Raw genomic sequence first — 27,393 nt, 5'->3', positions numbered from 1 at the left:
TAGGTAATAGAAGTTGACCCAAAGACGATCCAAATGCCTGACTTGGCAGATAAAGAGTATGAAATAACTAATATAAATAGGTTAAAGAAAACAGAGGAAAAGATGGACAAGTAGATGAAAAGATGGATGTTTTCAACAAAGAAGAGTAACCTATTTTAAAAGAATCAAATGAGCAATTGATAACTGAAAAAAACATGAATTTAAGACCTCAATGGTTTTAACAGAGTCTGAGCATAAAAGAAGTCAGGATTGCTAAGGCTGAATACAGGCCAAGATCAAAACTAAAGTACAGAAGGGAAAAAACTAAAAATGACAGAACAAGAGCGTAATACATGTAATTGGAGGCCCAGGAGAGGAGAGAAGAAAGGGGCAGAAGAAATATTCAGACATAATGGCAGAGGATTTCTCCCAAATTAATCAAATACATCCTTTGCAGACTCAAGAAGCTCAGAGGGACCCAAATCAGGATAAATGCAAAGAACACCACACCCGGATGCATCAAAATCAAAGAGAAAGAGAAAATTCTGAAAGCAGCCAGAAGAAGAAGACACATCAAAGTACCAGCAATAAGACTAAAGGCCAGTCTTTCAGCAGAAACTATGGAAACCAGTGAACAACAGAAGGGCATCTTTAAAGTGCAGGAAAAAACTGCCAACCTAGAATTATTGAAATTATTGAAAAAAATCTTCAAAATTGGAGGTAGAGATATTTTCAAGTAAATAATAGCCAAAAGGATTTATTGCCAGCATAACCACACTACAAGAAATACCAAAGGAAAATTTTCACTCTCAAAGAAAAATTATCCCAGATGAAAGCAAGGACATACATTAAGAAATGAACAGTGCAATAAAGGACAGACATTTGGGTAAATACAAAATAATTTTTGTGTTTCAAGCAATAATAATGCCAAATTATTGTGAGTTTTATAACATACGCAGGAGAGAAATACATAAAATAGTAGCTTAAAGTGAGATAAGAGGATGAATGAAATTAACTGTTGTGAGGTTCTCACGTGTCTGTGAAACTGTCAACGTACTAATATGTGCATTTGCCTTATTGTAGTAAGAGGATATATATTGTAATCTCTAGGAGAACTACTAATGAAGAATACAAAATGGCATAACTAAGAGGAAAACAAAACAGATTAAATAAAAAAATATTAATCTGAAAGGAAAGGAGAATAAAAGGAAGAAATAAGACATAGGACAACTGGTAAACAGCAACGTGAGAGGTCTCAAACCGACTGTATTAGTAAGTCATTAAACGTAAATGTACTAAACACCATAGACTGGATTTCAACAAAGATCCAAATATATGCAGTTTATATGAGACATATTTTGTGTATAAAGACAATGAAATGTTAAAAGTGAAAGGATGTGAAAAAAGATAAAACATGCCAGTCCCAAACAAAAGAAAACTGGTGTGTCTATCTAACATGAGAGAGAGTAGGGATTGGGAAAAGATAGTATGATAGATAAAGAGAGAAATTTCATAATGTTAAAGTGTCAATTCAAGAGGCATCAATTTGTATGTGCCCATAAGGTAACCTCAACATACATAAAGCAAAAATAGACAACTTGATATGTAGACAACTTGACCATCACAGCTGGAGATATTAACATCTCTCTTGGCAATTAGTAAGGATATTGATGATTTGAAGAGTACCATTAACCAACTTCACCTAATTGATATTTATAGAAGGACTAAACTAAAATCTGCAGAATATACATTTGTTTCAAATGCACTTAGAACATTCTGGTCCAAGTAAGTTACTACAAATTTTAAGATTTAAATGATACAATGTATACTCTTGGACCATAATGGAACTAAACTGGACATCAATAACAGAAAAATAACTGGAAAATCCTCCACATATTTGGAAATTAAGAAACATTAAGTAATCCATAGATGAAAGAAATATCACAAGGAAAAATTTTTTAAATAGTTAAAACTTTGAACTGGATAGTTATGAAAATATGGCATATCAACATTGTTGGAAACAGCTAAACAGTGATTAGAGGGAAATTTAGAACTTAAAATACACACACTACAGGAGAGGAGAATTTAAATTAATTCTCTAACTCTCCATGTGTACAAAGGAAAAATGAGGTGCAAATTAAGCCTAAAATGAGAAGAAAAAATAATAAAGTTCAGAAATCAATAAAACTAGAAAGCAGGCAAGCCACAAACACAAATGGCAAAGTATCTGAGCTCCACTGGGCATATGTGGTCATATACATGACTGTGGCCATCTGTAGTCAAAGGGTGTGTGCTTTGGAAACAATCAACAGGATCAAATGACAATCAACAACAAACAAACAATGTAAGAAACTTGAATCCCAGCTCTGCCCCTTTCCTGGGGTTTAACTTCAGACAAATTACTTAACCTTTCTGAGCTTTGGTCATTTAATCCAAAGCTTAAATGGGAACAATACCCCTCAGAGTTGCTTTCAGGATTTAAGACAATAACATATTTCAGTTACCTAATCCAATACTCAGTTTAGCATACGTGAATTTATTCTTTTCCTTCCGTCCTTTCTCCTCTGAAAGAAATTACTCAACTGGACATATCGATTCATCAAGACCCGTCTAAACAAACCCTAAATGCAGAGTCGAGTCCCTTGATTCAAAGTGAACCCATTAATCAAATATTCAAACCACACAATAAGTTTGAATCATTTCTCCAGAGTATTCTCATTGAGTTTTCATATTTAAAAATGATCATAGATACTATTAGAGGAAAGCCACATACAAAGTGACTAAAACCACAGGTCTGCAAACCACAGGCACTTCTATAATCTTTTGAACAGACTGTTAACTGTAATTATTACTAAAAAGGGCAACATTCAAACAACGACAAGGTTTTCCTGCTTTTTCAATATTCTTCAGTAAACATGGTATGTGTTACGAATACCATGTTGATCAATAAGGAACCAGATTTAGCCTTGGAAGACTATTATGACCCCCATTCACAAATCCAAAATATACGTATGTCAAAATATACCTAATTCCACTTTAACATGCGTAAGCTTTGGTCCAAGAAGAGCTGGAATTATATTACTGTTGTCTGAAAGTGAAAAAAGAAAAGAAAAATGCATTAGTGTTACAAGGAGTTTTGCTAAGGCAGACATTTGTTGTAATACACTTATTATTCCATGTAACCAAGATTCTAACTAAAGTCATCACTTTACATTTATTATTTAATGTATTTTCATTAAATAAGGGTTGCAGGGAATACTGATCGTTGTTTCACTTTCCATCAACTCAAAGCTCACCTCACTGGAGAAAGCACACTGAATTAGGTCTCCCCTCAATTCCAGCCTCTGCCTTCTGCCGCTTCAGATAAAAGCCAGAAGAAGATGCTCATCCAGGGAGACAATGAAACTTTTAGGACTTAGAAGACGCAAAGTCACTGGGATATGTCTTTCTGCTCTGCCTTTCTTCCTTCCATCTGCTCTCAACTCCTCAAGATAGATTTATTGGGTGCAAGGTCAAGACTCAGGTAGGGTAGGCAAAGCACTTACTCTCAGAAGCCTCCTGAGACCCTCCCCTGGCAGGACAGTGAGAGGAGTGCCCCTGGATGCCTCACTTGCCTCACCTTAGTCCCAGTCCTGCTGGGGTGTCCACCCCTGTAAACTCAGTTCTACTTCTGTTCCTTAGTGACCTCTGACCCAGACTGGAGGTACATAGATATGCTCTACCTCAGCCCCATTGAGTAACACTGAGGAAGGAAGCAATCCCCCAGCAACCTCCCACTGAGGACTACCCCACAACCTAGGATGCTAATAACTGCAGAACACGGACAGCCCTGTGGTCCCGCATTCACAAGGTATGTAGTCCAGTCCCTGCTGCTCCCATTATCCATCGGCAACTTTCTTCATGACCTGGACTCCCCCTTCTAAGTGCTTCCGGTGCTTCTGGGGCATTTACAAGTAATGTCCAGTGCTTCCCTCATGGGGGCTCCCAGGCGCCCAGCAGATGTGCTTGCTCACGAGGACTAAAGGGGACTCAGGTGCTCTCCTGCAGCACCCACGCCCTCCTAGGCTCTCCCAGGAAGCACGCGCTACAGAGTGAAGAGCAAAGAAGGGAAAGGAGGAGTAATGTGGGCAAGGATACAGAAAGAAACTAGTGTAGCAAAACCTCAGGGTAAAGGACTTCCCTGGAGGTCCAGTGGTTAATAAGACTCCGTGCTTCCACTGCAGGGGGCACGGGTTCAATCCCTGGTCGGGGAAGTAAGATCCCGCAAGCTGTGCAGTGCAGCCAAAAATAAATAGATAAATAAAAATTTTAAATAAAATAGTTAACATACGGTGATCTTCAACTATCTTTGTAATGAGCTGAGAGGTAGATCATAGATAATTAAAAACAAAAAACAAAAATCCCAGGGTAAGAATCTCTTCTGGGATTCAGACTCCAGGCAAGACTAGAATTCACGTCGGCAGGAAGAGCTGGAGGAACCGCTGCCAGACGAGGAGCTGACCCTCAGGTCTGAGCACAGAGGAACAGAGGTTGCTTCAAGCACACAGGGGCAGGAGGTGGTTCTGAGTATTGGAGAAAATTGCTACTGATTATTTTTCTCTTCATCGATCTCCTTTTCTCAGGAATTTGGTGGGAGTCCTGGGAAGAGGAGGTGTAAAGGACATCTTTATGAAAGGACATCTTTGAGAAAGGATGCCATCTACTAGAACTCAAAGCAGATCATGGAGAACCCAGAGCAGTACTGGGTTTGTAAAACTGGTGTAAAGTGAAGGGTACGATCCTACTGAAGGTAACAGAAGGAAGAGAACACTTCAGTGTGTGCCCCTGGCATGGCTCGTCTACCTCTGAAGTTACTATCCCTGGATCAAAATGGCACAGAGACGGTCAGCTGCAGGAGGAGAGACATCAGCAGGTCAGCCAGAGAGTGAGAGGAAGACAAAAGGCAGAGGCCAGGTGGGTTGAGAGGCCTGTGATCCACAGCAGTGATGCTCCCCATGTGACAGTGCAGAGCTCTACATCCGTGACCACAGGTGAGCACAGACAAGGTAGGCGCTCAGTCCCGCTGCCCTCAGCAGAGGCCATGATACCTCCTGATCATCAGCATCAACTCTAAGCTCCACATTTTAAAAGAATGGTGGCAAACTTCACCAAATCCAAAGGAAAAGGGCCAGGATGGTGAAGAGTCCTGACTTCCTGTGGAATGAGGCACGACTGAAGAAACTGTTCCTATCTCAGTACAGAGCGACCTTGGAGGTATTGCGGGTTCTGTCCAGACCACCACAATAAAATGAATGTGACAATAAAGCAAGTCACACAACTCTTTTGGTTTCCCAGCACATATAAAAGTTATGTTTACACTGTACTACAGTCTATTAAGTGTGCAATAGCATTATGTCTAAAAAACAATGTACATATTTTAATTTAAAAATAATGCTGTTGGAAAAATGGCGCTGATACACTGGCTCAATGCTGGGTTTCTGCAAACCTTCAATTTGCAAAAAAAAAAAAAAAATGCAGTATCTGCAAAATGCAATAAAATGAGGTATGCCTGTAATTCACTCAACAGACATGTAATGAGCACATGTACAAAGGTCCAGCCGTAAGTACAGGAGAGACCAACATGAGGAATAGAACACAGGTTAATCCCTTCTTTCCAGGAGCTCTCATTCTAGTGACAGGAACAGACATGTCATCTGATTCTGACAGCAACCAGAAATAAGAACAAGAGGCCGTGGGAGCACGGAGGAGGACGGACACTTAGCTGAGTCCTGAAAGACACAGGTGGCGTTCTCCAAGAAGACGAGGAAAACAAGATGGGTGGTTAAGACAGAATAGCACGTGGGGCAGTGTGGGGATATGGGAGTGAGGAGACGGGAGACGGTAATACTAAGATGGTAATAACAGAGCTTTCCATGTCCCTGGCACCACTATCAAGGCTCTACAACCTCACTCACTCGGTCCTCAAGGCAACCCTCTGAGGGACGACTCAACTCATTACTGTCCCATGTCACTAGTGAGGAATGAGAGGCAGAGAAAAACTCAGTCATTTAACTCAGCCAAGGTCACAAGCTCACAGGGTTCAATGATCTGGCACAATTCCTGGTCTTGTGCACATGCTCTTTGGATAATGGATATTCTTCTTCTTCTTTTTTTTTTTTTTTTTTTTGCGGTATGCGGGCCTCTCACTGCTGTGGCCTCTCCCGTTGCAGAGCACAGGCTCCGGACGCGCAGGCTCAGCGGCCATGGCTCACGGGCCCAGCCTCTCCGCGGCATGTGGGATCTTCCCGGACCGGGGCACGAACCCGTGTCCCCTGCATCGGCAGGCAGACTCTCAACCACTGCGCCACCAGGGAAGCCCAATAATGGATGTTCTTACTGCTCCTTCCAAGAAGGAAGGAAAGAGGAGCTGATGGGCAGAAAGCAGAGATGGATGAAGGGAGGGAGTTGGCGGTGGAAGTGTCAAGGGACCAGAGATGTAGGATTTATACGATATTAAAGAAAGTCAAACTGAAGGATTTAAGGTAGATAAATAGAACTTACTGAGTTTAAGAATTTAGTTATGGGATACGCAGGTTATGGGGCGTGACAAGCAGGATAATGTCCCCCCACCAAAGGTGTTCACATCCTAACCCCCAGATGCTGAATATTATACCTTACACGGCAAAAGGGACTTTGCAATATGATTTAATTTAGGATTTCCGGATACAGAGGGTGTTCTGGATTAGCCAGGTGGGCCTAGTGTGATCACAAGCATCTTCATAAGCAGGACGCAGATGGTCAGAGTCAGAAAAGGAGATGACGAGATGAAGGAAGAGGTGAAAGAGATCTGAAGATGCTGCGCTGTGGGCTCTGAGGATGGAGGACGTGGCGTGCACCAAGGATGCAAGGCGCCTCTAGAAGCTGCAGAAGGCAAGGAATCGATTCTCCTCCAGAACCTCCAGCAGGAATGCAATCCTACCAAAACCTTGATTTGAGCCCAGTGAACCCGGTTCAGATTTCTGACCTCCAGCACTGTAAGCTAACACATTTGTGCAGCTTGAAGACAGGAAGTTTGTGGTACTTTGTCCATTCGCAATGCGTGGAGTACAGCTATATAAGTGGATGGCTGGAGAGAAGAGGGAAAACGCTTCTAAAGTCGACGAGCTCCGGTAACCGTGAACCCACAACGTTGTTGAATGAGTCATCCCAGGAGTTTACAGCTTCCTGGATGATGGGAAAGAACGTGAAGGGTGGGTCAGTCACCTGTCTTCAGAGACTCGAAGGAGCTGTCATTTTCAGAAGGGACCAGACAATCTGTGGGGTTACTCAAGGCCAACACAAACAGTGAGTGGAAGCTACAAGAAGGAGTAATTGGACTCAATAAGAAAAAAAGACTTCTCTACAATCAATCCTTAAAATCTGGACCCAGGGCTTCCCTGGTGGCGCAGTGGTTAAGAATCCGCCTGCCAATGCAGGGGACACGGGTTCAAGCCCCGGTCCGGGAAGATCCCGCATGCTGCAGAGCAATTAAGCCCGTGCACCACACCTACAGAGCCTGTGCTCTAGAGCCCGCGAGCCACAACTACTGAGCCTGCATGCTGCAACTACTGAAGTCCGCGTGCCTAGAGCCCGTGCTCTGCAACAAGAGAAGCCACCACAATGAGAAGCCCGTGCACCGTGATGAAGAGTAGCCCTTGCTCGCCGCAACTAGAGAAAGCCCGTGCACAGCAACGAAGACCCAACGCGGCCAAAAGTGAATTAATTAATTAATTTAAAAAAATCTGGACCCGTCTGCTGTGTGATTTGGTAATTTCTACGGTAGTTCCTGAATGATCTATTATTGGTTGAGTCATATGAAGGATATCTTCACTGGATAGGGTTTAATTAAATTACTTCCAGGGTCTCTGTCACCCTAAAATTCCAGGCTTCAGTTTTTCCATTATATATGGTCTGGGTTCATGATAAACCAAACGAGTAGCCATCATCCCAAAATATACAGCCTTTTTCCACAGCCACGTCTGTGCTCCTTATACGTTCTTATTCCAGCCCGACCCCAGCACGTCCTTCTGCCCGTCCATCACACGCAGCCTCTGAGAACCAGCTCAAACAGAGCCTCTGACATCTATTCTTCCTCTGGACTCTCTCTGCACCCTGAACACCTCACAGATGACTCCAATTTCATATTCTACGGTGCTTCTGTGGGGCAGGACCCTGCGGGGCTCCTGGGCACAAAAGCCTTTCTATATCCCCCATTTCTGGATTACAGGAAATAGGCTTCATTCAGCCTCCAGGACCTTCCCCAAGTTCCACTCACAGGTTCAAACAGATGCTAATCAGGGAAGGGAGGGGATGCAGAGACAAGGGAGGAGCAGTCAGGACACAACAGTGCAGCCTTGGGGCAGGGTCCCGGTTCCCTTCAAGGGATATACACAACGATATATTTCAGCTGTTTTGCAGATACCGAAACCCCCTCCAGGCGGGAGAAGTTAATGGTGATAAATGGAATATTTCCTGCCATATCAGTAAACAAAGGATGTCACAGTCATCAGCGATTGCAGCCCTCCAAGGGAGTTGGTGAGCCCTGAGGAAACCCAGGAAGGAAAGAATACCTACCATCCAGCAGCCATCAGACTGCAGCCACTCCTTAGGGTGCCCTGAAGAAACTCAGGGTGAGAAAACACAGGATACTGGTCCCAGATAGCTGAGGTGCACATCAGAGGAATGATGCCAGACAGCCCAGACTCTTGCATCTTCCCATACATAGAAAAGCGGTAAATTCCTTAACTTGGGATATCTGGCTTTCTTTAATTAACAATAATCTTTTGACGTTCAGACTACCTGCCCTTTGTTGCAAAACTTCTATATAACCTGGGTCCCCCCCTCGCTTCCTCGGAGCAGTTCTCGCAGGGTTACTTGAGATGCTGCCTCCCAGGTTTGAAATCCTAAAAATTCCCACCGAATAAAACATAACTCTCAGCTTTTAGGTTGTGCATATTTTTTAGGTCGACTACAGTAAGCACCTAGATCCCAGACCGGTTGGAACCAGAAGGTTGATGATGCCGACTCCCGATGACCTCACCACCAGCCAATCAGAGGAGTGTCCACGAGCTGACCACGCCCTGCTCCTTGAACGCTATAAGACTCCTCACGACCCGCTCCAGGGCCCGACACAGTCTAGAGGGCATGAACCCGCTGTGGTCCCCTTTGCCTGGCAAAGCAATAAAGCTGTTTCTTTCTACTTCACCCACAACTCTGTCTCAGAGATTTAATTTGGTGTCGGGGTACAGAGGCCGGGTTTGGCTTCAACCTTTCCTGACTATAATCAAATTCCTGAGAATCGTACATTATTCACTCCATTTTGTATTTCCATGCTTCCCTTACCTCCCAATACTCAGTACAGTTTACTGAGTATAGACACCCATCGATAAGTATTTACTGAGTGCAAGCAGATGCTTAATAACAAAAGATTCCACAATTGAGTCAAATACCAAATAAGAGAACTGACGCATCAGAGGTTCACCTATATAAACCTTCATTATTATCCCCCCCCCAAAATTTTTCAGCATGGCAGGTGATGCCAAAATGATTTTCACCCTTAAATTTGAACTAGTGATGTGGTCACGACTCCAACTAAGTTTGCCTCAGGCTTTACGTACGGCTTTCGAAAAAAAGAAAATATTCCATTTTACTACGATACATTTGTTTTTTCCCGATTCTAAGATTTCTCTTACCTCCAACTATTGTTATATTGAAGGTTTTGGTGACGTTAAATAGTTTGCCATTACGAAGAAGGAAAAACATGCAGGTATAATATCCCTGATCTTTAAACTCTGCATTCTTCTTTAAAAATGGGTTTTGATTGTTCTCTATCTTTTCACAGTTCTGTTATTAAAAAAAGCAAGTTAAAATATTTTAAGTGAGAGTGGTATCATAGGACAAGAATTCAAAATGTTAAAGTTAAAGATCTTTAGAGAAAGAGGGAAATAGAATAAAAACTAGCAATTTCTGAGCAAACGTCTCAGTGATCTGGCACTGCCTCTGCTGGAACAATGAAACAGAGTCCCACTCCTGGTATTATCATTATTATTAATTCATGCTGGGAAATAGAGTATAGGAGGCGCTGTAGTTGCTTTCCTCATTTTCCTTTAATCTCTCTCTTTACACACAAAGAGAGGGAAGAAGAGAAGAAAGGAAAAAAACCCACTACAACAAAAAAAAATCCCCGCTTGGATCAAAACTTTCCAAGCAATTCTATTTCTTAATGCTTTTAGCTGAATTCCATGTATTCAGGACTACCCATCCTGGGGATGGGTAGTGGAGGTGGGAACAGAATTACTCAGAGAACCAGGTACCTAGCAGACTACCCATACCCATTGATGTCCTCCACCAGAAGACAGTGGACTGATGAGAAATGCATGAAAAATATTCCAATGTATAGGCACACACAAACATGTCTCTGTATCACAAATTTCTGTATGCTGTAGGAATGAATAATAACAAAAAGGCCACCTTTTTCAATCCAGCCATCAGGTACCAATAAATAGGTTCTGAAGCAATCTAAGAATGAGATGGGGAAAAGGGAAACTAAATTGCTAACCTTCACTAGGTGACACTGTTCTTGTAAATACCAACCAAGGAGCAGCTACTGCCCACAGACTCCTCTCAAAGCTGCCAAAGCTGGTAGCAAGTGGAGATAGACCCAGAGGATGCTTAGAATGGGCTTGTGAAGCACCCACATGTGTATCTCACATCAGTGAACTGTTTCTGCATACACCAAATTTTTATAAACCCCAACTTATTTTTCTAAGGCATATTAAAATGTCAATTCCAAGGCATATAAAAATATCTTTATTTTTTTTCCAATCGTTTACTGATTTAGCTTCCTTGTTCCCCTCCCCTCAATTTTCTAGCTAAAAACATTCTCAATACGTCTATTTTCTAAATTCAAATACCTGCATAGAGGGATTTCTTAAAACCCAGTACACTGATCCCCACACATTTATATATACTGTAAAAGCATTTGTACACGTGACAGGAAATAGAGTCAAGTCAACTCAGGGCTGATACAGATATTTGGAAAACATTTCGGATAAGAGCTTCCCTTGAAAAATCACAAGTAAACAGTGTTCAAGCAAAAGCTACAAACATTTCTAAGGAATCATCATCAGTAGCTTGAACTTTCTCAAGGTCATCTCTTCAGACCACCGTCTCTCACAGCTCTTCAAAGTTTCCATGACAGTTACACCTTTCAGATTTGTTCCTCTATAGAAATAATATCATTTGTGTTGTGTGTGTGCATGTATGTGTATGCATATTATGTAAGTACATGTGACTGCATATATACTTGTGTATATACAATTTCCATAGGATTGTCTAAAGGAGCCCTTACAACTCAACAAGTAAAAGGTACATCAACCGAAGAAAGTAGTTCACAAGAGAAGTAATATTAAGATGTAGTAAATACATAAAAATGTTTAACTTGTTATTAAGGAAAGAACTGGGGGAAGGATACTGAGTTACAGAAGGTTTGCACGTCAGATTTTTAAATGTTCTTAAAAAGTATTCATTCCCATGTGGTAGTGATATGAGAAAAAGAGGGTTTTAAACTGGTGTAGCTGCCTGGAGAGCAGCTTGATAATTTAAATCAAAAGCCATAAACATGCTCATAGCCTTTGATCCAGTTATTCTACTTTTAGGGATTTAGTTAAAGAATAAAATCATAATACACCTCCTGAGTTATGGGAATGATATTTATTTTAGCCTTATAAATAATAGTGAAAAGTAGGAAATTAACAAATGTCCAATAACAGGGGCTTAGATACAAGTGTATACACATGGAATCCATGTTTGGGAAAATGTTTAAAGATGTGGAGAAATCATCACAATATAACTTTTAGTGGACAAAGGAAAATACCACTTTTTAAAAGTAGATGTTTACATGGAGAAAAACCCCATTCTCTGGCTGGTGGGATTATGAATGATCTCTGCTATCTTCATCATTCATTTCTTCCATCTTCCAATTTTGTAAATGTATATATTCAGAACAAACATATACAACAGAATTTAAATTTTTAAGTATATGCAGCAGAATAAAATGAACTAGCATTCCTAAAAATTAAATTTTTTGAAAGAAAAGGAAAATTAAGGAAGGGAGAGGAAGCTGTTATCATTTATTGAATGCCCAACACGGGGCAGGAACCTTGACACCTGCGTTACATGTAGGAGCTCAGACAGGCCACCTGAGCTGAGTGGACTCACAGTTTGTATGTTACAAGACCAAAATGCTTCACAGCCATCAGACCCTCACTTTGGAATTTTGTCTTTTCTGTCAAGTTTTAAGTTAAAATATTTTAAAAGCGTTACCTTATACAATAACGTTCTGTTGACCAGTTTTTGATAGTAACTATGTTCACAGGCTATCTGCAAAGATTTTTTAACTTCCACAGATTTACTCATTATTTGTTTCTCAGTAAAACAGCTGTGTTTAGGTCTTCTGATGACATTTAATTTCCAGTCATGAGTATCATTTCTAGGAAATAAAGGGTTAGACATATTTTATCATTAGTACAGAGACTTTGCAAATACCACCTTTTAGTAACCAATCCAGTGAAAAATTTCCCTTATTTTTGTATAAAGAGATTCATTCATTGATGCCCCAATCCTGCTCTGTCTCTTTTTGGTTCAGTGCAGCAAGAAATTTAATAACTGCCATGGGAGCGGGGGTAGGGGGCAGTAAAGGAGAAAAACCCGAGATGTCCTAAACACACACACACACACACACTCACACACACAAACCTACATCAGACCATATGTATTATGGATGTCAGGACAGAAATGTTTAAAACGTCAATGGTCTTTAGAGATGGACAGGTTCAAAGATTCTTAACCCAGGATGGGAGAGTGGAGGTGGTTTCATGAGGACTATAATGCTTTCTGAAGGTCTGTATATATACACTGCATTTTATATTTCTCAGGACACTTTGTTCCTATCCTCTTCTCTTACTGTTGAGTAAACCATGTCTGGAGTGGCTGCTCTCCATGTAGTTATATTAGCACTTTAAGTACCTTACTAAGCAAAAATTAGTTTGAATAGATGCCATTGTTGTTCCTTCTGGTTAGAAGTTAGGAATATAGAGGAGGAAAAAATTTTAACAGCATTTTTGGAAACGATCTTTTTGTTAACTTTTTATTTTATACTGGAGTATAGTTGCTTAACAATGTTGTGTTAGTTTCAGGTGTACAGCAAAGTGATTCAGTTATATATATACATGTATCTATTTTTTTCAAATTCTTTTTGAATTTTTTGGGGGTTAGGTTGTTACATAATATTGAGCAGAGTGCCCTGTGCTATACAGTCGGTCATTGTCGGTTATCCATTTTAAATATAGTAGTGGAAATGATCTTTTAAAAAAGAAAATGTTTGCAATCTCATATTTGCTTGAACTGCACGTTACATAGAGATCCATCTACTAAACACGACACGAGGTTACGTTGTCCCGTGTGCCTGACACATCTGTGCTCGCCCCCCAGAGGCTCTTCCAGCTCTCCTTTTGAGTCTACAATCAGATGGACAGAAGACTGGCACTCGCAGAGTTCCAGGTATTGTACCACGTGTGTGCACTGAGATGACTCTTTTCCTTACATTAGATGAGAAACCTAACCTTCAGGCAAGGTTAAGTAACTCGCCCAAGGTAACACACCTGGTACACAGTCGGGCCAAGATGCAAATGCACATCAGTTTGGCCCTCAAGGCCAGGAGTGCTTGGTACAATACTTTACTCTCACAAAACTTTGATCAGACAATGCGATTTTCACTGTAGGATTAAAGTATCAGTCTCCAGAGACATTTGATTATTAGTAGAGGACTCCTGAAAAATTAAAGGAGGATTCCAGGAGTAGGGTCTGGTCATTGATGACTCCCACACAAAACTACAAAGACTCACTCACCCAAATGATGTACACACACATACAGGCACACATACACAATGCATACACACACACACTCACACCTCTGTGCAAAAACAGAATACTGTTCACCAGTTGCACTATATTTGAAAAAGTTTCTATCTTCAATGCTCTCAGGTGTTCAAAACCACCTTCTCCTGTGTAGGGTCCCATTTATTTTCAAAACCACAGTCAAGGCTGCTGCGCCCACCATCGCTTTAGTCTCGTGTTATCCATCAGCCTCCAACCGCTTCAAAGCTTATCACACAGCACTCTGAGCCCACCACCCTCCCTGTCCTATTCCTGGCCCCTCCATGCCTCTCTGACATCCTGCCTCCACCTGACGAGTCCACTTTCTCTTCCTACCCCAGGCTGTGTTCTCCACCTTTCACATCAGAAAGACAGTTAATGCCCCTGTCCCTCCCTGTCTCCAAGTGAAATTTGTAGATGACTGACTCTCCCCATCAATTTGTCCTTTCTGCCTTGTCCAGAATAGTTTGTGCATTTGAATCACGTCTTTCTTCAATCAGGATTAGGGAGAGTATACATTCTGCCTTAGTTTGAAAAGACCCAGTTGTGACCCACTTCTGGAATCGTCCCTCTTAAAAGGTCACATAAAATTCATTGGTTAACAAGAGTTTCTGAACTTCTTTCTAACTCCTGGGAGTTCCCATATATAAAAACAAACCAAAATGACCCCTTTTTGTGCAAAACCACAGGAGTGCTATCAAGATTTCACTGTGGGGCTTCCCTGGTGGCGCAGTGGTTGAGAGTCCGCCTGCCGAGGCAGGAAACACGGGTTCATGCCCCGGTCCGGGAAGATCCCACATGCCGCGGAGCGGCTGGGCCCGTGAGCCATGGCCGCTGAGCCTGCGCGTCCGGAGCCTGTGCTCCGCAACGGGAGAGGCCACAACAGTGAGAGGCCCACGTACCGCAAAAAAAAAAAAAACAACAACAACAACAAAAAACACACACACACATACATAAGTACAGACACAACATCACAAATGTACTGGATAAACACTATGCCATCGATGTTCTCACTAATGGTTCATCACATAGAAGTTTTCTTGTCCCAGTTACTCCTTCCCCATCTCACAAAATAAAGTATAAAGAGAACCAAGTTCAGTAATAATCATGGACACATTCAGTGGGCTGCCGTCATTTCACAGAATTTAGGATTCTTGACTACGAATATCCTGGAAGACTCTAGGGTTAGCCTGAGAAGGCTGTGCAAAGCCCTTTCGGTGTTCCCCTCTTTCACTGTCCCTGGCTATAAATTTGTCATTGGCTGACACACACGTCTTTCACCAGTACCGCCACCTGGCTCTCAACAAACCCCTGAAAACTGGACTAGGATGTGTCTACACCAATACCAACCCATCTCCCCAGCTTGACGTTACCACCCAGGAAGCTGACACTGCCCTCCTTCACTACCTGCTCATAACACTACAAAGCGCTCGCCATTTATTTCCTTTGACCGGCAGCTCTAGGCAATGGAAGCAGCTGAATTTAAAAATGAATTTCGGGCTTCCCTGGTGGCGCAGTGGTTGGGAGTCCGCCTGCCGATGCAGGGGATACGGGTTCGTTCCCCGGTCCGGGAGGATCCCACATGCCGCGGAGCGTCTGGGCCCGTGAGCCATGGCTACTGAGCCTGCGCGTCCGGAGCCTGTGCTCCGCAACGGGAGAGGCCACAACAGTGAGAGGCCCGCGTACCACAAAAAAAAAAAAAAAAAAAAAAAAAAGAATTTCATTCAATCCTCACTTATCTTTGGCAAGGATCACCTAAAAGTAAATCATACTAAAGTCATCTCCTTTCATTATGATTACTAAGAAAATAAACACAGGGCAGTATTTAATTTAATTTTTCAAGAATGAAGTATTTATTTCATGCTGTAGGAAGAGTAGGGAGAAGGAAATGGATGGAGTATCTGACCTTCCCAATGACTGTATATTTGATTTGCCGAACAAAGTCCAAGAGTGCTATGAAATACGCCAACACAAAGAGAAGGTATACTCACCCCATTCGGATAGAGTAAGATCCACTGTCATTCAAATGAACTGGCCAAAACTCCAAAACATAATCGAGCAAAATAATTCTGGGTGAACTACTCGAGCTCAGCTCAAGGGGTCCATGCGATTCATTTTTGTACCATTTTATGGTGGTTGTTTTATTCTCATGCTCAGATGAAGATGAACAATACTTCAGATAGAAAGGTTCCCCTTCAACTGCAGTAATGTGAAGGCGCGAGGTACAAGTTTCTTCTAAAGATTAGCAAAGTAAAAGAAAAATATAAAAACAGAATAACAAAGGTAAATTTTTTTCCCTAATGCATTAGGTGAAGAAGCTGGGTCAGTAGCATCCTGAAAAGTCTCAATGTCTCATTTCTGTGGATTCTTTTATTTTAGGGTCAATCTTTCCAACACTAAAAAACAGGAGGTCAATCTTTCTAACACTAAGGCACTTTCAGAATATAAATGAAGACAGAAAAACCTTCCAACAGCTTCTCCCAAACAGGAAGATACCGGAACTTAACCTACCAAAGCTAGAAGACACATAAATTCACTGTAATCTTTTAAAAGAAATGTTACACATTACAGCTTCCTCTTAAGGAAAGCCACCAAAGTCACAGTGTTGCCACACCTACCCCAAAACATCCCTAGCTGAGGAATCTCCAAGGATAATAAAAACAGAAACCTAGAGACCGCAGAGTTTTCCACTTGTATCGTCAGAAGTCTCACGGGTCTTGTTCTCAACCACTCTACCTAACCATTGCCCGGGCAGACGTGGGGATGGTTAAAGGTGCGCCTACATGTGTATAAATCCATTACCTCTCTAGGTTACCATGTGGATACTCAATACATGATGCAAACAGTTCATACTGATAATTAATTCATATTGACTCACTGCAAATCTGGGTATCTGTCACTTCCTCTTTCTGAGATCTCTCTCTCTCCCTCTCCCTCTCCCTCCTCTCTCTCTCTCTCTCTCTCTCTCTGTCTCTCTCTCTGTCTCTCTCTCTCTTCTTCCTTCTTTCTCAACTAACCCAGATACTCTGGCTTTAGAAATTTATCTGATCCTTTGTGCTGTACAGGGTCATCATTTCCCTCCTTCTTCACTTCCAGCAGTTCAAAGTCAGTGTGAATGGACCTTCCCTGTATCCTGTCTTTCAGCAGCAACCTTTGGCTGTATTTTGAGAATGAGAGCTCTTAAACTGAACAGAGCAATTCTCTGAGGCCACAGAGAACATGCTTTCTCTATAGTCAGGGTTTATTTCTCAAAGCAACTGTCTGGTTTTAACCACAAGGTTGTTAACCACAAGGTAGAGAGGAGGTGGCTCTAATGGCAAAAACACTCTTTGAAAACATGGCTGTCAAACCTACCCGGAAGCACAACATTTAGTGAACATCAACCTTGCATCTGGTGGTTGTTATTAAATCTTCATCTCACAATTCAGGACTTCAGCTTAGAAGGTGTGATGCATGTGTAAATGTGGGTGTTAGTTTTAACTGACACCTAAAAGGATGGTAGGTCATTAACAGCTTGATTTATTTTCTAGTTTTAGAGATATAATCTACATATAGCAAAGTACAGAAGTCATACATCATGTGCTCTATTGTGTCTGGACTTTTTGTACATCATTACGTCTATGATGGGCAATCATGTTGCTGCATGTCATGGTGATCTGTTCTCTTTTTCATAGTTATGTAGTATCTAATTGTGGTAGTATTTGACAATTTATTTATCCATTCTATTGGTGTTGAACATTTGGGTGATTTCGAGGTTTTGGTCAATCATGAAAAAGCTTCTATGAGAGCTACCATATGATCCAGCAATCCCACTCCTGGGCATATATCTGGAGAAAACCATAAGTCGAAAAGGTACATGCACCCCGATGTTCACTGCAGCACTATTCACAATAGCCAGGACATGGAAGCAACCTAAATGCCCATCGATGGAGGAATGGATAAAGAAGATGTGGTACGTATATACAGTGGAATATTACTCAGCCATAAAAAAGAACAAAATAATGCCATTTGCAGCGACATGGATGGGCCTAGAAATTGTCATACTGAGTGAAGTAAGTCAGAAACAGAAAGAAAAGTAGCAGATGATATAGCTTATATGTGGAATCTAAAAATATGGTACAAATGAACCTATTTAAAAAAATAGAGTCACAGGTGTAGAAAACAAACATGATTACCAAAGGGGAAAGGTCGGGGGGGGAGGGATAAATTGGGAGACTGGGTTTGACATACAAACACTCCTATATATAAAATAGATAACTAATAAGAACCTACTGTATAGCACAGTGAACTCTACTCAGTACTCTAATGACCTATATGGGAACAGAATCTAAAAATGAGTGGATATATGTATATGTATAACTGATTCACTTTGCTGTACAGCAGAAACTAACACAACACTGTAAATCAACTATACTCGAATAAAAATCAATGAAAAAAAAAAGCTTCTATGAACTCCTGTGCCTGTGTTCGTACAGACATAGGCACTTATTCCTCTTTGGGGACAGTTATCACTTAAAGAAACCTAGCCTGGAATTCATACTCTCCAGGGTGCATGGTTGGCAGTTGAAAGCTCATATTCCCCAGGCAGCTAATGGCTTCAGAGATCTAATCTTACATTTAACATTGCAGGCTCTGTTGATTTGAAATGGCTTTTGATTGGAGAAATGAGTGGAGCTCAAAGTGTATAGATGGCCCAGAACACCCTCCCCATCTTACAAGAATGGAGCACCACGATCCAGTAGGGTCAAGAGACTACAGCCTCTGCAATGATGTCTGGGTTTGGAATTGTCTTGAGTTTCGGCAATAATAGGAGGTCATCCAACTTCAGCTAAATGAATCTGACACGTGAAATATTGTCAAGTCTGCCTAGAGAGACCCCTTCACAAAAGGTGCTCTTCAAACACCTCAAAGGACATAGAGCTGGGACCCTAGCATCCTTACAGCAAAGGCTGCGTGGCTGTTGGGAGCCTGCAGCATGTTTTCATAATAACCTGGGAGCAAGGTTATCAGCCTATGCCCATAGGGGCCTTTAGAGCAGGGGGCCTTTTCATGTGGTGCACACTTTCCTACACCTTGGTCTCTCACCTGTTCTGACAGGTCCTTCCGTATCAACAAGAAGAGGTCTGTCTCTTAACACCTGGGTAATGTTGCACTGTACGGATCTCAACGATACATAGATCCTCTTAAGTAAATATACCCAGATATTGGACCTGAATTATTTGAAAGTATCAATAACCCAACTGTAATCTCTTCATTAGTAATTCTCAAAGTAGGGGACATGCGCTCATGTCTTCCCTCCTCCAGATACTGGATCAAGGCAAATCAACAATCGTGCCCCTTCTTTCTTCTCCAAAGCCTTTGGAGAACCTTGTTAATCAATCACAGAACTCTTCTTCAGAGAACCTGCTGAGGTCTCAGAACCTTCTCAGTGAGAGTCTCCAAGCAGTGACTTCTAATAAATTAAAATCGGTACCTGACACCGGACACAAAGCCTACCTGTCTTCCTGGTCCGAGCAGACTCTTTCTAATGTATTCCTTCTAACTCTCATATTTTCTTTAAGATCTGTAAGGTATTCCCACTCACTTTCCTCACTACCTAGATAATGAGATGAATTTTTGCCTTCCTTTCGGGGAGGAAACAATGTGTTAAAACTTTGTAAAAATCAGTAACAAGGACGGCTGTGATCGCTTCAGTTTCAAATAACGTGAAACTAAGCAAATTTTTATCTCAGACAAATGTATTTCAGGATAAAAGTTTTCACTTCCTGCTCTCTCTACATAAACTCATAGGGCTGAATCCTTTCTTTTTTTTTTTTTTTTTTTGCGGTACGCGGGCCTCTCACTGTTGTGGCCTCTCCCGTTGTGGAGCACAGGCTCCGGACGCGCAGGCTCAGCGGCCATGGCTCACGGGCCCAGCCGCTCCGCGGCATGTGGGATCTTCCCGGACCGGGGCACGAACCCGTGTTCCCTGCCTCGGCAGGCAGACTCCCAACCACTGCGCCACCAGGGAAGCCCGCTATGAATCTTTTATTCTCTATTCCAGGCATACCAAATGGTTGGCAACTTTCTTAAGTAAAATTTTAAACCACAAATTTTAATAAATCCAACATCTTCAGTAACCACCCCCACATAAATAAGCCAAACTTTGATATTCCCTCTAGACGACCAATGAAGTATGTTTGTGATTGATTATAACTACTTACCTGAGGTTCTTATAAACATAAGCACCAAAAGTGTCAGGGGTATTTCTCTACGATGCATGTTTATGATTCTGCTTCAGATGGTTTCTCTGGAAAACAGAATAAGACAGGTTCGGCCAAGACTTTCAAACAAAAGCATACCTGTCTCATGCAGGAGGTTTTAAAAAGTCGTCTGGCATACAGACTTTAAAAAAATCAGCCCAGCAAATTTTCATATCCCTTCATAGAGTCACCAGTTTTCCTCAGAACTTCCAGCCATGTAGAATTAATAAAATTTCAAGGCATAAATTTGGGCACCCAGGAGAAATCCCTAATAATGCAAATTTCTAAGACAAGAGAGCTTGCTGTATTTTAGGTCTGGTCTACTAAATCTTACCTCCAAAGTCAAAGTTGAGGACGACAGTATTTCCAGAAAATTTACCATCCTATGAATGGACAGTCTGCCCATGTAGGTGTGTGTGTGTTCCAGCCGCTTTTTTTCCCTCTCACCACACCAAAATGTTCATCACAATCTTCACTTATGGGCTGAATTTTTAAATATTGTTCTTTCTTCAGAACTAAGTTAGGAACTAAGTCTGTTTTGTTCATCACTGTATCACTAAAATCAACGCCTCCCACAAAGTAAGCACTGATTAACCCTTGTTAAGAGGAAAAGGTGTGTGCACGTGTGTGCACGTGTCTACACTCACATGCCCCTAGTGTTTATTTTAGGAAATGAAGACACAAATCTGGGAGTTTCCTGCCATCCGGATGCCTAATCCACACCCACTCAATGAATGCAAACCTGTGTTGAATTTTGATCCTACTGCAACCTATCTTTGGTTCTACTAATTACAAGTTGAGAGAATAGAGGAAGGGTGCATGGGGGCTCATACACCAAGTCTTTTTCATAAACAAACACATGCTCCCTGTATACCACACACCTAGCCCCATTGGGCGTAGGAAGCACAGCACGATGGAAGGAGCTTGGATTTTGGGCCCACACCACTGGACTGGCGTTCCTGCTTGAGTCTCGACAAGCTGTGCAACGTTGGGCAAGTTACTTAGAAGTCACAGAGCCTGTTCGCTCATGACCAAAATGGGTTGATAAGAAGGTCTATCTGCCAAAAGTACTGAAGTAAGTATTTATGAAGCCTTCCTGGGTGCATGGTAACCGTTCAACCCCAAATAATTCTTTCACCAACTGTCACTCACCGCCCCTGCCGTACTAAAAAAGAGTACTGTTAATGCCCAAATCCTTGGTGAAGTTTAATGGCTAAACTGCCAAACCTTTCACATCAAGCCTTATGAATAACATCGCTGAGCCTTTGATGAAATTTCCGAGAGGTGATAATCAATAATGTAAAGACAGAGGGAGAGTATGTGTGGAAAGTGCCAACTATTCATAACCAACTTAGAAGATGGCTATGGTTTGAAATCAGTCCTCCAGCCCATACACACCACTCTATTATGAACTCTCTCCATCCTCTTATCTCAGGTAGAATGAAAAGTGTTGTTTCCTCTGGTTTAGGTCGACACAGCCTCGCAAAGGGCACTGCTGGGGATTTTTGTTTGATTTTTTTTAATTATCAAGGTTTACTAAGAGATAAAGTTATTATGAGATTACTCAGCATTCTGATGAGTTAACTCTGAGTTTCAATATGAAACATGTTAAGATCCCAGCATGCAAATTAGCTGACATTTGCCCTGCTCTATGTGTCTATATAAAATTTTTAATGTACTTACCATGGATTTAAAAGATTAAGATATTAAATAATGGAACTCATTTCCAAAAGACAAATCTGTCATAGATACCCTAGTAAGTATTAACGAAATATATGTAGGAGGATATAAATATTACATTTCTTGCGTATGGGAATTTTGGGGGTTCTTTTAGTGTTATATTTGATGATGGTCCCATTTTTTGGCCTTTTCATAATCTTTAAATTTCTTCTTCTCTTTCTTTTGTTCTTCTTTCTCTTAAACAATTTTTCTGATTTCTAAAGTAACATATTCCCATTATAGGACACTTATAACATGAAAATAGAAAAGGAGAAAATAATCTCAACATGCATAATACTTTAGCACCGTCTTATACTTTTTCTATATATCTTCAAATAATTAAGGTTTTAAATAATCTCATATCCTGCTGTTCCTACTTAATAAAACAGCATTTTCCTGTGTCAGAAAATACTCTGTTATCATTTGAATTGCCACACAATATTCCTTCTGGAGGATATATTATAATTTACAAGATGTATTGTACTATAAAATAACCCCATGACCATCTTCTCATGTAAGGCAGTACAGATCAGTTTTTGGAGCATGAGCTCTGGCACCAGACTGGCTGGTTGAATCCTCATTCTACTCTTTACCAGCTGAATAACATTGGGCTGGTCACTTACCATCTCTGTTCCTCAATCACTTCATCCGTAAAAGGGAATAACAATACTATCTCCCAGAGTTGATGTGAAGGTTCCATGAGTTACTACGGCAAATAGTAACTGGTGAATAATAAATATCACTAAGCTATTATTAGTCATCTACATTTCTTATTATTTTCTTGGTGCTACTTCATGGCAGTATAGTCTATGAGTCAAAGAGTACATTTTAAACAGGATGAATGCATACCGCCAAGCCGCACCCAGAAATGTAATCATTCATACCCCTCAGCAGTGAAAGACAATATCCCTCCCCTATACCCACAGAAGCATTTGAGCACGCTCATTCTTTAAATCTAAGTAGGTATTTAAATTGGTAAAATGGTATCTCATGGCTTATTAATCTGCATTTCTATTGGTATAAATGAGGCAAAATATTAATCATGTATTTTTTAGCTATTTTATTTCCATTTTTTAATGCTTTTTTGTCCAGTTCTTAAATTTTTAGTGTTTTTTTTCAACTTGTTGCACAGTTTTCCTTTCCACTTCCTCTTCTGATGTCTTAACATATGGACAATTTTCTATTTATGCAGTCGAACCTATCATTCTTTTGTGACTTTTCCATAACTTTTACATTTAGAACATTCCTTTGCCCTCAGTAGTCAGATAGATACCTACCTGTATTTTCTTCATTTTTATGGCTTAATAGGGTTTTTTTGCATTTAATTTTTTACCCTTTAACAATTAACTTTGTTGTTTGGTATGAAGATAGGGTCTAACTTAATTTATTTTTCCCAAATGGCTCCTAATTACTACTCTATCATTAGTTAAAAATCCTGTCTTTCCTTTAGAGTTGGTTGATACTGTAGTTATATTGTACAGGGCCTCCCTGAGCAATCTACGGAAAATCTAACATAGATAAATCTAACATCTGCTTGAGAGCGAATACATACAAGCGTGTGACCGAGTGCACACATGCAAGCACGTGCGTGCGCACATACACACACCTCTCTCTGTCTTTGCTCTCCCACTTTGTTTTGTTCTTTCATTCCTAGCACTTATCACCAACTGACATACTATCATCTTATGTTTGTTTGCTTGTTCGTTATTTGCTGAATTAATGAATGCATCAAATTCATAAAATATGTACAGTTTGGAGTCTTACGTGATTATCTGATCCATTGTTAAAAGATTAAGATAATCTTCTACCTGTGACCTGCTTCTTAAATCATAACATCCTGCAAAGTATGTTTTAACGACTGATGTTAAGTCTAGGGCAATCATCCTTGCAGACACAGATCCAGGGGACTTACTTCTATACTTAAAAGTAAATTTACAATATCCTAAACATATAATTAATAAGAATACCTAATAATTAAGATATACATATACGTGCATGTATACGTACGAATACGTGTATGTGTGCACATGTAGGTACGTATGTGCATGTACACACACACACACACACACACCAAGAAAACTCACAAACGTTCCGTAAATCACCCGATGGCATGAAGTTTTCTCTAAATGAAAAAGGCTCTCTTCCAAAGATTGTGTGACCCTGGGTGAGGGTCAGATCCAAGCTGACCACTCCCTCTGCCCCGAAGGCTACACAGTCAGAGGTGCCTCCAGAGCATCTGAAGGGTCATCTCCTGAGCTCCTCGTTCTGCCCAACTGCCCTGTGTATAGACCCCATTCTGAGCAAAGTGACGGTTCTCTAGAAAAAATAATGCACAGAAACTCAGAGTTGCTAGGCCACTTCAGAGCTCCTTCTCTCAAGGAACCTGAGACTAGACCAGGTGAAATGATCAAACAGTGTTTGTTCATTCATCTTTTGAGATGACAAAACAATCAAATGCCAAGCGGAGAAAATGATCTTGGACATCACGCACACGTACAAGCGTGTATATGCGTGCACACACTTCCACTCTAAGAAGAATTTATGTCAAAATAGGTTTCTCTTGGGGAGGCCAGGAGAATCATTCCCATCCCGCAGTCCTGGTCACACAATGTCTGCTGTTGCTACCCTTACGCTTCCCCAGCCTCCACCCCTGGTCCTGCCGTTGGGGTCACCCTCCACACTTCCAGCTGCACACTCCCTGAGGTCCTAGCAGTTTGGCCCAGTGGCTGCCTGCGCATGGAAGCTCTCTAGCTAGCCCAGAACCTGCACAAACCCAGTTTCCTCCAAATTTACCCCCTCCTGGCCCATCCAAGGCCCTCAGATTTGGAAAGTGGGCCCCAGAGCCCAGCACTGCACCGCACCAAATGGGTGTTACGTAATACAGCGAGCTCAGGTGCCTGTACCTGAAGGGGCTGCCCAGTCATCTGTTGGTCTGTTAACCGCAGTACAGCTGCCGGGCTTCTAACTCCTGGAGGCACCTGGGATGCAGACGAAGGTTTTGAAATCAGGAAAATCTGGGTGTGAATCTGGGATCTGTTACTTAGTAGCTGGATGCCCTTGGGTAAACTACTGAACCTCTCTGGGCTCGGTTCCCCTCCTCTTAAGAAGCATACTGCATTTGGCCTGTAGGAGGCTTAAGCGAAAATGATGCATCTAAAAGTGTCAGACACAAGTAACTGCTTAATAAATGAAAACTATCACTTCTTTTAGCTGTTCTCACCTTTCTAGAAAAAAACTGGGTCTGGTTTAACCACTAAAACTACACTATTAGGGAAAGTTGATGACGCTGAATCACCAGTTATTCGTGTGGATACACACATATGTATGCATATGTGCTAATTATTTAAAATAATATATATTATATATAACAGCTATATGTATATGCATGCATTTTTAACGGATCTTTCAGAACCCCTGCCCCTGAGGCTGGGTCGCCCCTTGTCCGCAGCCGGCAGCAGAGGGCAGTGGGAGGGGCCGCAGGTGGCAGAGGCAGGTCTGTCCTTACCTTCAGAAGGCGTCCGGAGGCTGGGGAGGGGGCGGCTGTTCCCCTGGACACCCGATGGCGAGGCAGTTGAGAAAGAGCAAAAGCTGCCTTCCTACCACCGTGAAACCAGAAAGGAGAGGAGCCGCAAGCGTAACGCAAGAGATAAGGCAACCAGAGAAAGTTGAAAAAGAACAGAAAGTCTGAAGAAAGAAAAAGCGTCTGGCAAAACTCGGCTGGCCGAGGCCGCGGGTGCGGCGCTGCTTCCGGCCCCGCGGCCTGGGCTGTGTCCTGGGTCTGGGATGCTCCTTGACTGGGTTTGCTCTCCGTCCGGGTCCTCCCACTCCCGCTCCTCCGCGGAGACGCTCTGGGTCCGCAGTGCTTCCGGTCTGGGGCTGCCGCGGCCCGCGCCGCTCCCAGTCTAAGGATGCTCCTCCGCGGGGGCGTTCCTGGTCGTGGGTGTTTCGGGTTCCGGGCGCTTCGGGGCGGGCTCCCGCCGGTTCGGGGATGCTCCTCAGTGGGAGCGCTCCGGGTCGGCGTGCGCGCTCCTCGCGGCGCTCGGGGTACTGGCTTCTCTGGCTGGGCGCGCCGCCCGTGGGTTCCGGGAGCGGCTCGCTCGCGGGGGTAAAGGCGCGCAGCTGGAAAATCCGGCACCTTGCCGGGGGCCGAGGAGGCTGCGGCCGGGGGCGGCGCGCCTGGGTCCCGGGAGCTGGCGGGCCGTGGGCGGTGGCCGGGCGAGCCGCGGGGCCAGGAGGGGGCGGGCCTGGGCGGCTCTTACGCACCCTCCGGGCGGCGGGGCACCCGGCACCAGAGCCAGGTGAGGAGGTTGTCAGCCCCGGCCTGGCGGAGGGGCAGCACCTGCGCTTACGGGAAGGGGCTGGGGCCGGCTGGGGCCACGACGGAGGCCGAGGAGTCGTCCCAACGCCACCGGGCGGCTCCCCGAGGCCAACCAAAGGTGCGGAGGACTTGTGGTTCCAGCCCTGGGGTCCTGGCTCCGTCCTAATGCCTTCTGCTTAACCTGAGGGGTGGGTGGTTCGCCATTGGGAAGTAGAAGAGGGGCGCAGAGGTGTTAAATTGAGATTTTAAATTGGTTAGAAGAAAAGGAGGCCAGTGGAGAAAGCGTGTTAATAAGTTTTTATGGTGTGGTGGAACTCAGGATACATTTTTAGACTGGTCTGTGATTGGACCTTTCAAACAAAAATGAAAAATGAAACCCACAGCAGGCAGCGAAAAGGTTTAATGAGAATGAATTTCATTCTTTTTATCCAATCAAAGTCATTCACCACATAATAAAAGAGAAAAATCGTATAAGTATCTCAGTAAATGCAATTAAAAAGCATTTTGCACTCGTCAATACCCTTTCTTGATTAATAACACCTGAGAAACTGAGAATAGAAAGGACCATTCTTTTTTTTAACATCTTTATTAGAGTATAATTGCTTTACAACTGTGTGTTAGTTTCGGCTGTATAACAAACTGAATCAGCTATACATATATCCCCATATCTCTTCCCTCTCACGTCTCCCTCCCACCCTCCCTATCCCACCCCTCTAGGTGGTCACAAAGCACCGAGCTGATCTCCCTGTGCTATGCGGCTGCTTCCCACTAGCTATCTATTTTACATTTGGTAGTGTATATATGTCCATGCCACTCTATCACTTCGTCCCAGCTTACCCTTCCCCCTCCCCTCAAGTCCATTCTCTACGTCTGTGTCTTTATTCCTGTCCTGCCCCTAGGTTCTTCATGACCTTTTTTTTTTTTTTTAGATTCCATATATATGTGTTAATACACGATATTTGTTTTTCTCTTTCTGACTTACTTAACTCTGTATGACAGACTCTAGGTCCATCCACCTCACTACGAATAACTCAATTTCGTTTCTTTTTATGGCTGAGTAATATTCCACTGTACCCATGTGCCACATCTTCTTTATCCATTCATCTGTCGATGGACACTTAGGTTGCTTCCATGTCCTGGCTATTGTAAATAGAGCTGCAATGAACATTGTGGTACATGACT

The 27,393-nt window shown here is 42.4% G+C and overlaps 1 protein-coding gene across 2 annotated transcripts in view; it reads right to left on the bottom strand.

Annotated features, from left to right (window-relative positions):
- The window catches only part of IL18R1 (interleukin 18 receptor 1), a 39,435-nt gene extending 13,734 nt beyond the window's left edge, over positions 1-25,701 (bottom strand). Inside the window, exons 1-6 of one of the 2 annotated variants that reach the window (XM_082672069.1) lie at positions 25,399-25,701; positions 20,136-20,221; positions 15,924-16,167; positions 12,322-12,487; positions 9,690-9,840; positions 3,005-3,067 (exon numbers count right to left, since the gene is read on the bottom strand). In XM_082672069.1, the coding sequence (XP_082528195.1) occupies positions 3,005-3,067; positions 9,690-9,840; positions 12,322-12,487; positions 15,924-16,167; positions 20,136-20,193 (682 nt within the window). In that variant the 5' untranslated portion in view covers positions 20,194-20,221; positions 25,399-25,701. Of the gene's footprint in view, positions 1-3,004; positions 3,068-9,689; positions 9,841-12,321; positions 12,488-15,923; positions 16,168-20,135; positions 20,224-25,398 lie in introns of those variants that run through there. The other variant, XM_082672070.1, reaches the window with a different exon arrangement.
- Positions 25,702-27,393: the final 1,692 nt, after the last annotated feature.

Source organism: Grampus griseus (assembly GCF_964374135.1).
Source record: "Grampus griseus genome assembly, chromosome: 15".
Taxonomy (NCBI): Eukaryota; Metazoa; Chordata; class Mammalia; order Artiodactyla; family Delphinidae; genus Grampus; species Grampus griseus.
The sequence above is the reverse complement of the archived record's forward strand: the minus strand, read 5'-3'. Positions and strand labels throughout refer to the sequence as shown.